The sequence below is a fragment of the Branchiostoma belcheri genome, unplaced genomic scaffold, assembly GCF_001625305.1.
Source record: "Branchiostoma belcheri isolate BF01 breed outbred unplaced genomic scaffold, Haploidv18h27 scaffold146, whole genome shotgun sequence".
In the NCBI taxonomy this organism is placed as follows: Eukaryota; Metazoa; Chordata; class Leptocardii; order Amphioxiformes; family Branchiostomatidae; genus Branchiostoma; species Branchiostoma belcheri.
In genome coordinates, this window is record NW_017802891.1 from 253,822 (window position 1) to 266,843 (window position 13,022).

Here is a 13,022-nt window from a genome sequence, read left to right on the forward strand (position 1 = left end):
ATCCACTCACTCACCCACTCATTCATTCACACATCCACTCATTCACACATCCACTCACTCACCCATTCATTCATTCATTCATTCATTCATACATTAACTCATCCACTAATTCACACATCCACTCACTCACCCATTCATTCATTCATTCATACATTAACTCACTCACTCATTCACACATCCACTCACTCACCCATTCATTCATTCACATATCCACTCACCCACTCATTCATTCATTCACACATCCACTCACACATCCACTCATTCATTCACACATCCACTCACCCACTCATTCATTCACACATCCACTCACTCACCCACTCATTCATTCACACATCCACTCACTCTCCCACTCATTCCCTCATTCACACATCCACTCACACATCCACTAATTCACACATCCACTCACTCACCCATTCATTCATTCATTCATACATTAACTCACTCACTCATTCACACATCCACTCACTCACCCATTCATTCATTCACATATCCACTCACCCACTCATTCGCTCATTCCTTCATTCACACATCCACTCATTTACTCATCCACTCACCCACTCATCTACGCATCCACTCCTTCACTCATTTATTTGCACATTTGCTCACTCATTCACACATCCACTCACCCACTCATCCCTTCATTCATTCACTCACACACTTGTTCCTTCATTCACACATCCGCTCACCCAGTCATTCACTCACCCACTCATTCACACATTCATTCAGTCACTCACTCATCCTTCATTCACACATCCACTCACCCACTAATTCACTCACCCACTCATTCATTAATCCACTCACAAACTCATTCACACATCCACCCACCCACTCCTTCACTCAGTCCTTCATTCACACATCTACTCACCAACCAATTCACTTACACATCCACTCACCCACTTATTCACTCACTCATTCACACTCTGTAACCTATACTCATTGACTCCCATTGTCAATCTGCTTCCTTGTTGTTGTTTGACAGACTGTTCAGATGTGAAGAGACATGACCAGGCTAGTTCAGGCGGAGTGTACAGTATAATGTACTTAACTGTACAACACTTTGTAACTTATACTCAATTTGACTCCCATTGTCGCTCTGATTCCTTGTTTGACAGACTGTTCAGATGTGAAGAGACAGGACCAGGCTAGTCCAGATGGAGTGTACAGTATAACTGTAGCTGGGGAGGACAGACGTGTGTACTGTGACATGACTACATCAGGGGGAGGCTGGACTGTCATACAGAGGAGGATAAACGGTGGAGAGAACTTCTTCAGGTGAGTTCAACAATTATTTGGTGCAATTGTCAGCAAATAATACCGAAGGGAAAATTTTCAGAACAGTCCACTGGCCAGGAAATGGTGCTAGAATTCTGAAACTGAGGACACTGATATTCAAGCTAGCTGTCAAGTAATCGAAGGCAAGGCCACACCAATTCAAATTCTTGGTTAACGAATTTTTCTAGAAAAATAATGGAGCGGGCGGGCAAAAAAAATGAAAACAGGCCTAGGCATCCTATTATGGCCCAAAATGAATTACCAGAGGAGCCATGAAGTCAACACACCAGGTTAGTTCAAAATTTAAACAATGAGTTTTGAACTTTTAATGATACCACTGCACTGAAAGATGGATAACTGTAACAACTAGGAAGAAAAGGACTGTTTTCAACTGTTCAGGACAAAATATGAGCATTTTGCAGTTGATTCTGAATTTTTTTTCTGCAAATCAGAAAAAAATGACGTGGGCAAATCCGTTAACCAAGAAATTAAATTGGCATGGCCTAAGATGAGTAAAAAAATGTTCCAAGTTTAAGAAATGTTTAAATACTGACCTGGTAGACTGTGTCTTACATAGACACTCAAAATGAGTCAGATCAGATGTATCCAATCCACATATTTCACAGAACCTGGGCTGACTACAGGTCAGGTTTTGGCCTGCCGACCACAGAGTACTGGCTGGGGAATGACCTGCTGCACCAGCTGACAGCCGGCCAGGATTACAGCCTGTATGTGCAGCTGGAGGACCAGGCAGGGGAGAAGGCGTTCGCTCAATATGACTCCTTCAAGGTGATCCTTATTGATGAATATCACTCAATGGTGTTTTTGGCGACGCCTCAGGGGTGTGCCTAATGGTTTGCAGTCTACAAGAACCCTTGTCCTGCTGAACACTTTTTTACACAATCTTTTCAAGTAATTTGAAGTTGTAATCAGGTCACAGACCCCTGACTTTTTTTGCCCTGCGGTGGCGTAGTTACTTTCGCATCCGTTGCGTTTCACTGCGGTGTGATGCGTTGCATGACAAACACCCCCAAATGGTACATACACAGGGCACTATGTAGATGGTACTGTATGTCCAAGCCATTATTATATATATATGGGTCCCGCAGGACACGAATACACAGTTTAGCACAATATTATTTTAAGAAGCTACGGATAGATTGTCATGAATTTGCTGTACTTACATATGTATATAGTAGGTAAGGTCTTGATGAGACCTCAATGATAAGGTTTGGGCTCCCTAGTGTCTTGTTATGGTACTGGATTGGAGCTTGCAGCTTTGATATGTTGTGACATGCATAATTGAGAACAGGAGGAACATTTTGGTAGATACTGATTATATAAATGAAGACCTTATTTGCATAATTAATAAGAAAACACCAGCACAGACCACTATGGCAATGGTGGCAATGTCATTTTACATTGCATTTAGTCTTGTTCTAAACATGTCACTAGTCATTCTCTCATTCCTTCATTCACACATTCACTCACCCACTAATTAACACATCCACTCATTCACTCATTTATTCATCCACTCACCAAGTCATTCACAAATCCACTAACCACTCACTCACTCAGTCCTCATTCACACATCTACTCAGTCACCTACCCATTCACTTACACATCCACTCACCCACTTGAGCACCTGCCTGGTTTTGAAAAGAATAGTCTATAACAGTTTTTTGTTCTTTTCCAGGTAGGGAGTGCAGAAGAGAAGTACAGGTTGAGTGTATCTGGGTACAATGGTACAGCCGGGGACGCCATGGACAGACATGACCAGCAGTACTTCAGCACTAGTGACATGGACAATGATGGAAATGCTGCCATCAACTGTGCTCAAGGCTACAGGTAAGTTTGTCAATAATAATCAGGCCAAACATCATGATGCTAATTTAGCATGAAGTCATGGGTTCAAATTGAGGTAGATGCATACAGTATTTATCTTTCAGAGTACCATGCTCAGCTCTTTTCTTTTACTCAATTGTCAATCATTTAAGACAATATTGATTGGAATTAGTACATATAAATTATGTATTATGTATATACATTGTATATATATATAGAGAGAGAAAGAGAGAGAGTTGGAGATGTTACTGTTTACAAGTTGGTAATATTATATTAATACACAATAGTCAGTAATGCAAAGTTTCTACTGGAAGGAGTTAAACTTTATAAATTTGCCAGTTTGTTTCAGTAAATTTGGGGGGATTACAAGGTTTTGAAACAATTGTTCCCTACAATTAGAAATATATACCTATATGCAGCTGATTTTCTTGTGTAGCCATGTTATTACCTCTGTCATGAAGGTTATGTTTTCAGTAGCATTTGACTGTCTGTCTGTTTGTTTGTTTGTTTGCTTGTTTTCAAGCAGCATAACTCAAGAAGTTTACAATGAATGGAATCTAATGATACTTGGTCTGTGGATAGGGTGACCCCAAATCAGGAACTCATTGGATTTTGGACCCCTAGGGTCTCTCCTTGGTGCTGAAACTGCACTTCCAGTTTTTGTATCATCTGTTCTGAACATGCTATGGTCAAGTTTTTTTAATGGTAGAAAGACTGTGGGCTAAGAAAGAAGAGACATAAGTTAAGTGACCCTAACAGTGCTGTTAGCTGGTGATTTTGTAGCAGAATTTGAAAATAATTTTTATGATTTTCACCTGGTAGCTAATCTGGGTGAATACCAATTTAATGACTCATCAATTATGCTAATTGATGCCTTGATTAATTTATAATTAATGAGAAAAGTTAGGTAAATGTTAGGACTATCTAATTCATGAGATATGTAATTTGGATGAAAGGAAAAATTATTAGATGATAAACTATATATTATTCAAATCATGACCTTATTTGGATAATTAATGGTAAAAACTGGTGAATTATGGGAATATGATACTTGGAATATTTGTTACTAAGGTGGAGATGAATATTCTAATATATGAATTATGAATTATGCTATCATGAAAGCTCATCTGTGTTGGTAGTTACATGACTTTTGTTTAAAGTTAACTTAAAACTTTTGTTCCAACACAAAAAATTCTCTCACCTAGAGCTTCAATCCATCAGTCACTCTGGTCTTTCTCAGTACACTGACCCAGTGAAGCTTGTCACGTGGCTTCTTTAAAGTGTGAGGTCAACACTCAGGGTCAAAGGTATCTGGTAGACGATGTCGGCCCCCATCACGGTTCAATAAAGGGTGATGGGCCCTGATGTATATGTCACACTTTCAGAGAAGCCACATGACAAGCTTCATTGGGTCAGTGTACTGAGGAAGACCAGAGTGACTGGTCAAAGGTCTAGGTGAGAGAATTTTTTGTGTTGAACCAAATCTTTTAACTTTAAACATGAATTATGCTAATTAGGGCTTGCTTTGCATAATTATTTGACACTGTCCTGTCTGCCCTGTACAGAGGTGGCTGGTGGTACTACCGTGGCTGTGTCCAGACTAACCTGAACGGACTGTACCAAGGCTCAGGGAACCTGGGGAGGGGGGTGACCTGGCTGCCGTGGAGGGGCAGCCTCAGTCTGAGGCGCACAGAGATGAAGATTAGACCTAAGGACTTTGTAGTGTAGATTATGGGACTACCCTTGGCAAACCATCAGTACTGAAAATTTACTGTTAAGTACTGATCAACTACTAACAGTAAAATTTCAGTTATTTTTTAATAAATCGTCTTCTACTGTTTTACTGAAGCATCACTGGTAAGTACTTATGCCTCTATTTACTGTTGGTGTTTTTACCAATGTCTTGTTTGACCAATCAGACCATTACTGTCCATTTACTGTCTATTACTGGACATTTACTGGAATATTTAGCCAATCACAGCCTTGCAAAGTGTGAATATTTAGTAAATGTTTAGTAGATGACACCAGTTTAGTACATTGTAGATGACACCAGTACTTAACAGTAAATTGTCAGTACTTTTGGCTTGTTAAAGGTAATATGTCATGTTGATTTGACCATATGGATGACATCCTCTGGGAACTTCAAAACTGATGTGAGCATGCGGAAAAAAAAGTTAGGCAAAAAAAAATTTGCCCTTATTATGAAGTCTATGTCATCATTAATTTTTTTAAGGTTGAACAACACACAAAGTATGGTATGGTGAATAATAGACTCTTCCTTTTTAGTTCTTTGCATTTTCTTCTTTTCCTTCGAAATTGAGTTCAACAACATTAGTATTGATTTCTAATATTACATCTTTTGCAAATTTGCAGTTCCTGTATATATTTGTTTATTTTGCAGCTACTTTGTACAATTTACAGTATAGTTGAAACCTTTTCTTGGACAAAAATTAATGCAAGCACGAATGTCAGCCATATAATCAAATTGACATGGCCTTATGGGCCTTACAGTGGGCACTTTGATGCTTTAGTACAGGTCAACATTGTCATATTTGTACGGATATGTATGAAGAAACTGCTGCAGTGCTTCCATCACACCGCAATTTTCTTAGTCTTACACCAATTTTAATTTCTGTATGCAATGAGCAAAATTGAGAAACATTATATTTCATGGTAGAATTTTGGACAGCTTTCTCGCATCAGATTTTGGGCTAGCATTTTAGGAGTGGATGTAAATGAACAAGTACTTAGATGTAGGTATCTTCTTCTTTTTGGGTCACCATTAGATGTACTAGGTATTAAGCTCATGCCCGTAGCCAGGATTTTGAAGGGGACCTCAAGCGCCGTAGGCGCGAGGTTCCTAGGGGGGTCCGGGGGCATGCTCTCCTGGGAAATTTTTAAAAATGAACCTTCTAAAATGGCGTTTCGTGCATTTTTTAGAGGATTTTCAAGAAAAAATCAAAGATAAATTTTTATTCAATGACAAAGGGAGCAGTTTTTCTACGATTCTAGTCCATCTTTTCAAGAAAAATCTTGGACCTTTACATAAAAAGTGGACCAAAAAGTGGACCTTTACATAAAAAGTGGACCAAGTGGACCTTTGAGCCTTGGGGGGGGGGTCTTCCGAACGCCCCGAACCCCCCTTGGCTACGGGCATGAAGCCACAGGACAGGTGTGGTTGTAGGTGTAGATATAACTTAAGATAGGTGTAAATGTACAGGTGTTAAATGTGACTGTAAGGCCGAGAAGTTGACTTTAAAGTTTTACACTGTAGAATATAGACAACAAATAGAAGCATACATGTATGTAGATAGCCAAAGGGTAATTAGCATTGAATGGTCATGCGGGGGATTTTCTCATCCACAAGTGAACATGTTACCAGGTATGTTGGTTACAGTTTGACCTGGGCTGCGTGCATGTGTGTAAACAACTGTCTACAGTGCAATAAAACAACCTTAGACCTAATAGTACATTATGTCTAATAACTTTATCTACAGACATGTTTAATTTTAACATTAATTGTGCAGATTAGGTCACAATTTTTAATTCATATATTTCGATGTTCCTGTTGCTCTCAAGAACGTATTATAAGTTTGAAACATTACCTACTACATGTATCAAAAATCAACGGGTTCTTGCGTTATCTTCCTTTAAACATATTAAAATAAACGCTACTGTAATTGCCAAACAAACTGCTAGGGGTCATCACTTGCACATGCACACGTCTTAGAGCTACCTACCATCCTAGGCATGTCCAGGTCACTACGTATGAACGCCGGACTTTCGACAGACGTGGGCTCTTTATACCTCAGTGTGTACCCTGTAGAAGTGCTAGCCATTACATTTCATTCAAATTAACGGTTACAGGCAAAAAGAACACGCCACAAAACCACACACAAGAAAAATGGGGGGGTCTTCTGCTGTCTCCAAATAATGAACCGAAAGAGTTAAAAATTTAGCGTATTCATTTATTGTTTGGCGAAGATTTTACAATAAACCTTTTCCTATCTCTGTTATACTTTTCTTAAAATTCCTATAAAACACCAATAATAAACTCATAATAAACTTATATTATCATATAGCCGCTTTTTATAGGATAAAGTATCCTTATGAGTTTCATGTGCTATCTTGAAATGCAGGTATCCACTCTTAAGCGACAGAGGGCCGAAAATCTTGAAGGCGCTTTGCAGTGAACCTTAATTTTCGTTTAAACCTTAATCTCCAAGCAGATGATTCACGCGTGTTTTGTAACATTTGCCATGTCTTTTACTTGTACGCCTTTCATACATGTAGATGAAGAGTTAGAAAGGCGCACGACCAGAAAGACGGAGAAAGCGTTGCAAAACATTGCGTAAAACAGCCAAATAAATCTGCTTGGAGATTATTCAAATCTTTTCTTGCTAAAAAGCTAATTGTTTGTATCTTAGCGAAGCTTTTTCAACTTAAATATTGTTCGTAAAAGCAACTGATCATTATGATCAGGGAACATTTATGATATTCGTGTGTGTGTTTTGAGAGGCAACAGCCTCTTTTCTTGCGCGACAAAAGATTTCAAGATCGCTCAACTAACTTAAATTTCGAATATTAAGAATGATTGTTCCGCCTTTTGTGTTTTGTTGTCTTTAAATGATATTCATAATACTACATCATGTATCATATCTCAATTATGAAATTAAGCATACAAATACACTCAACGCAAACGACGCCACATTATGTACTTTACTTCTTACAGGCAGCCCCTCCCTCCCATACCTTACAAACTTGATATTGTGTTTAACTATATCCACCACTCTGGAAGATTTGACCAATCTCATTAATGTTATGCTATAGGTATTGGTGCGCCAGCCACTTTTATTTTACGTTTATGTTATACTTTATGTCATCTTTACGTTAACATTTGTATTATGTCTATTGAGCAGCGGATTCACAAAAGCACAACAAGTGCTTCCTATCCAATGCTCAAAAATCCATGTGAATAAAATAAAAATAAAATACACGAAAAACTAATTTTGGTCCCTGGTAAGGCCACAGTAAGTAAATTTTATGGATGACATCAGCGCGCGCATTAATTTTCGCCTGATTTTGGATTTTTGTTGCTTTCTCACAGTGGTCAACTTGCCGAAAATGGGCAAAGATGTCTGTTGCCATGCCGGAAGGTGGATGGCAGATAACTATGAAGAGAGGAGACAAGAAAAGGCTCTGATTTAATGTTTGTCTCTTATACTTTGATGCAGTGATATGTGATGTTGGCTGTGTATATGTGATGTTCCTACTGAATCAAAACCATTTGTACAATGATTGAGTAAAAATTTTAAATTGTAGGAACCTTGTTTTTTTTCGGCCCACCTTGTTTTTTTTCGCCCGCTCACATTAGATTTGGAGTCTGCGGAGGATGCCATCCATAAAATTTACCTGCTGCGGCCTAATTTTGGAGACTGAATTTTGTTCCGACGGAGCAATTGCCTAGCCTGGGTACCATCCCCAGTAGTATATTCGCAAACTCTATAACAGTTATAGAGTTTGCGAATATACTACTGGGGATGGTACCCAGGCTAGCAATTGCCGTGTAGGGCAGAAAAATAAGGCCACACAGCCTTAATTTTAAGGATGACATCCGCGCGCGCATTGCCATTGAGCCATTGATTTTCGCCTGTCCTAAAAAAAAAAACACGTCCTCCGAAGCTCTGGTCTGGTTCCAGGCCTGGGTAGTCCATGGTAGTTAGCGACAATACGGAGCCGGGCAACAAGGCTACTGAAGCTCCACGACTCAAGAACTCAGTACATATGTACAGCGCCGATTCAAAACTTCGCAAAAAGCCAGCATGTGCCGGCCTGTCGTATACGTCACTTTATACTACCGCATATTCACAATACCAGCTTTGTATTCCTGTAGTTTAGTAACATTTTTATTTTTCGCCGAAATTGTTTTTTTATTCGCCCGCGCGCACTTGTTTGGGGGTCTTCAGAGGACGTCATCCATAAAATTAAGATGGTGTGGCCTAAGCAGTAATGGCAGCCTGAGTGGACCAATGCCCACGACTGACAAACAAGTCATCTGTATATTGAAATCCGTCCGTTGTCTTTATCCCAGGTCTATAACAACTGAACACCTATTGTTGTGGGATTAGGTTTTAATCTTTTCAAGCCGAACAAACAATCTGAAGGTAATCCCGCCCGCACACACACATGTACCTAATCTGGGAAACTCTGATAAATTAGACAAATATTTGATAGTTCATACGGAAAGGTCATATTACTCGAGGACAGCTACCTTCAATCTGAGGCTCTCATGGGGTTTGCAACAGTGCTGAAACGCGAGTCTGGCGTCTTGGCCACGCTTTTACACTGAATGAACAAATGAGTCAGTATTTCTATGGACGAAATACATATTACAAAAAATGTAGTTTGAAAGAAACTTACAGCATATCAAGTACGGCAGTGACCACTGTCCATTTCACATTGAAAGTAATAAATTGACAAATTACGAAACAACATTTTCTGCTATAAGAGGCATATAATTTCTCGTACACGAAATGGTATCGTCTGCTAATGCCGTGGATTTGGTATCCTCGATCCGGAGCCCAGCTACCCCTTTAATAACCTCCACCTGTATTGTGCCTTGCAGTACGTGTACTTTGTCACCGGTAACAATAATGGCGAGGTATCGGCGCATTTCTCTATTTTTCTCCACAATTCTTGCTCTTTCTTTGGCCCAAACCGACCCAACTCCGAATTATGACGTGACGGAACATGGCGACAGCTGCCTGTACTCTCTCCTGGTGGACAAGCCTGTCGGCGGCTGTCAGGAGACATTTTCACCCAGGAAACGTCACACGGACTTACAGAACCAACTCAGAGACATGGACCAAGGTAAGGCCACACCAATCTAATTTGTTGCTTCTCGGATTTTTTCAGAAAAAAATATGAAGCGACATGGCGAAAAAAAACATGCCAGGGCACCCGATGATAGCCGGAAATGTTACGATATGAGCCATGAAGTTAACATACCAGGCTGGTTTATTATTAAAACAATAGATTTTGAACTTTTAATGAAACAAAGTTGCATTGGTACATTGAAAAACTTTAACAACGAGGAATAAAATGACTTTCTTCAAACTATGGGGCAAACTATGTCTTTCATTGAGCATTTTAGAACCTAAAATTAGTAGTAGTAAAAAAAAAAAATTTGGCAAATCAGAAAAAAATGGACAGGGTGAATCCGAGAAACAACAAATTAAATTAGATTAGCCTTAGGCATCTTCGCATAACGCATACATTCAGTTACGGACCATTTCAGCAACAGTAAAAGATATACTAACATCAAAACTGTTTCAAAATACGGATTTCAATACAGGTGGTTAAATCAAATTTTATATCATTGGGTCAGCGTCACTACCAGATCAGTATATTTCAACTAATCAAGCCAACTGTCAGCTACATCGATGAAAAAAAGCTCTGAAGAATCAATGTTATAGTTTCCTCTATAACCTCATTGGAATAATGTCTCAACATTGCCGGACAGAACAGACGCTGGTGCAGCGTGAGACAATCACGCCACCTAGCGATATTTTCCAAATTTGAACCTCTGCTGTTATGTTGTGTATCATATAATATTATATATTCCACTATAATTTCTTTCAGCGATTGACATGGCCGAGGAAAGACGGTCTCAGGCTTTGGTGGAGAAGAAAAACAACCTGCTGAAGGTAGGAGACATTCTATTGCTGTTCTGTTCTGATAAAAAAAATGATAAAAACGAGTGAGAGAGAGAGAGAAAGAGAGAGAGAGAGTTTTGTTCAAACACATCTCCCGGCCCAAACTACCAAGGTCAGAGAAAGGTCTTAATTAGAAGGACGGCGGATGCAACTAGCCTCTACCAGGCACCGCGGATCGCTGGATAAATAGTAGAAATTGGCCGAAATGAAAGGATAGTATACCAGAGAAGTTCCCGGGCCATAGAAGATCTAATTCGCGACCCACAATTAGATCTTCTATGGTCCGGGATCTTCTCTGGTATATTATCCCTTTATTTCGGCCAATTTCTACTATTTTTCCAGCGATCCGCGGTCCGTGGTAGAGGCTAGGATGTAACGTTACTCGGTTTTCTCATGATCAACAATCCTTGTTAGACATTGCGATTCTGTTCGTGGTGGCTATCCTGAATAATCACACTTCAAGCAGCCTTCGTTCTATGTCTTTACTGAGACAGGCTCCATAGAACCATTTTGTGTGTTAGACTCTAGTGGTGGTGACATGTGATCTAATATGGCATCATTTTACACTTCAGAGAGAAATTACTTTTATTATAAAAAGTTACAAGTTACGTTCACCACTTCAGTCAGTCGTACAAAACGCGTACAAATTCACTTTCTTTATCTGCTTAGAAAAATATTGTATAGCACAGCGCAGGGAAGCGAGTTGAAGCTGAACTTGTTCCTTATCTTATCATCGTGTCAAAGATATTCATATATGTTATTAATTCAAACAGTACGAAAGCATTGTTTTGGGTGGATTGTCTGGGGGGTTGCATGTATATTTGTCCGGACAGATTAGGTTGATAGTACGTGGGTGGTAAGATTGACAGGCTGGAATACAGGCGATCAAAAGGTCATACAACGGAAATGCGGTGAACCTAAAAGGTCGCAGAATCTGGCCGAGAGCCAACAGGAATTAGAGGTCATCAGGGGAAATTCTGGAAACTGGAATTCTCAGAAGACTAAAATTCTTCTCGGTCGTCCGAAATCTCCAATTTCCTGTATTTAGTGTCTAGTTACTAGATCAGGGTCAAGATGACCTTTACCTATCCTGTTTGGACCAAATTCATTCATTGCTCAAAAAAATGTTAAGAGATTTGACCGAAAGCTCGTTGGTTAGCACATTACATTGCTAGTATTTACTGCGGTTATAGCATTTGAAATCTTCATTATTAGCTTCATTCATTCATTCTTTCTCGTTTCTTTCTGCCCCCTGTGCTTTATTCCTCCTTAATTTGGAGCGCATAAAATCACAAAATACTATTATGACTGGATATATACAAACATTTAGAGCACAGACATACCCATGTATGGCTTTTTTGTTTCATTAATTATTTTATTCATTCATTCTTTACTCCACTAGGAGGAGGCTGCACGACTAGCAGTAGAGAATGAGATAGCAGAGATGCAGTTCCGCACACAGGATTTAGAGGAGTCCAATGGCAAGTTGGGAGAAAAGCTTCAGGAACAGACAGCAAAAATGAAAGAACTGCAGGACCAGATCAAAAACCTCAACACAGCCATCAGCCAGCTGATAGGTACGTCGTCTGAAAATAACTTCATCAGGTTGGTAGGGCATAGGATAGAGATATTTTTTTCTTTTACAACCGGTGATGAACTGGGACGAGGGGGGACACAAACTCTGCAACGTTTGGGATTGTGTTGTCACTGCAAATGCGCCACCTACATTGGCTACATATAGCGGCGTGAAGCAGTACACGGGTTGTGTAAGAACGTGAATGTTTGATTTTATTCATCACGGGGTCGTGTGGCGTAATAGCAGAGTGCTTCAGAAACAAGAGGTCCCGGTTTCAAATCCTGCCATGTCACCGATCTTGTGCCCTTGGGAAAGGCACTTTATATCATACCCGGGCCGCGATAACGTTCGATAACGGGTTCCAGACCGGGCCGTACTTTACGGTACGGCCCGGTCCGGAACCCGTTATCGAACGCTTCCATGGCTTCCATAAAACGATTCGAACGCGTCTCGCCCTACCCGCTTGTGCCCCTTTCGAAAATTCGAATACAGAATCCGGACGTTGGAATTGATGTTGTTGCAGTTTAGGGTTCAGTGGCACCAACTTTTGGCTCATCTTGCATTGAAAGGCGTGTTTTCTTGGGTGGGTATGACATAAATAAAATACAACACGG

At 39.9% G+C, this 13,022-nt stretch overlaps 2 protein-coding genes across 2 annotated transcripts in view; both read left to right on the forward strand.

Annotated features, from left to right (window-relative positions):
* Window positions 1-4,855, forward strand: part of LOC109465019 (angiopoietin-4-like) — an 8,846-nt gene extending 3,991 nt beyond the window's left edge. The window contains exons 4-7 of the mRNA XM_019762143.1: window positions 1,113-1,272; window positions 1,899-2,061; window positions 2,969-3,120; window positions 4,683-4,855. Of these exons, the coding sequence (XP_019617702.1) occupies window positions 1,113-1,272; window positions 1,899-2,061; window positions 2,969-3,120; window positions 4,683-4,845 (638 nt within the window). The 3' untranslated portion in view covers window positions 4,846-4,855. The remainder of the gene's footprint in view (window positions 1-1,112; window positions 1,273-1,898; window positions 2,062-2,968; window positions 3,121-4,682) is intronic.
* Window positions 4,856-9,695: 4,840 nt separating this feature from the next.
* The window catches only part of LOC109465020 (techylectin-5A-like), an 8,712-nt gene continuing 5,385 nt past the window's right edge, over window positions 9,696-13,022 (forward strand). Inside the window, exons 1-3 of the mRNA XM_019762144.1 lie at window positions 9,696-9,987; window positions 10,759-10,823; window positions 12,235-12,409. Coding sequence (XP_019617703.1) covers window positions 9,771-9,987; window positions 10,759-10,823; window positions 12,235-12,409 — 457 coding nt within the window. The 5' untranslated portion in view covers window positions 9,696-9,770. The remainder of the gene's footprint in view (window positions 9,988-10,758; window positions 10,824-12,234; window positions 12,410-13,022) is intronic.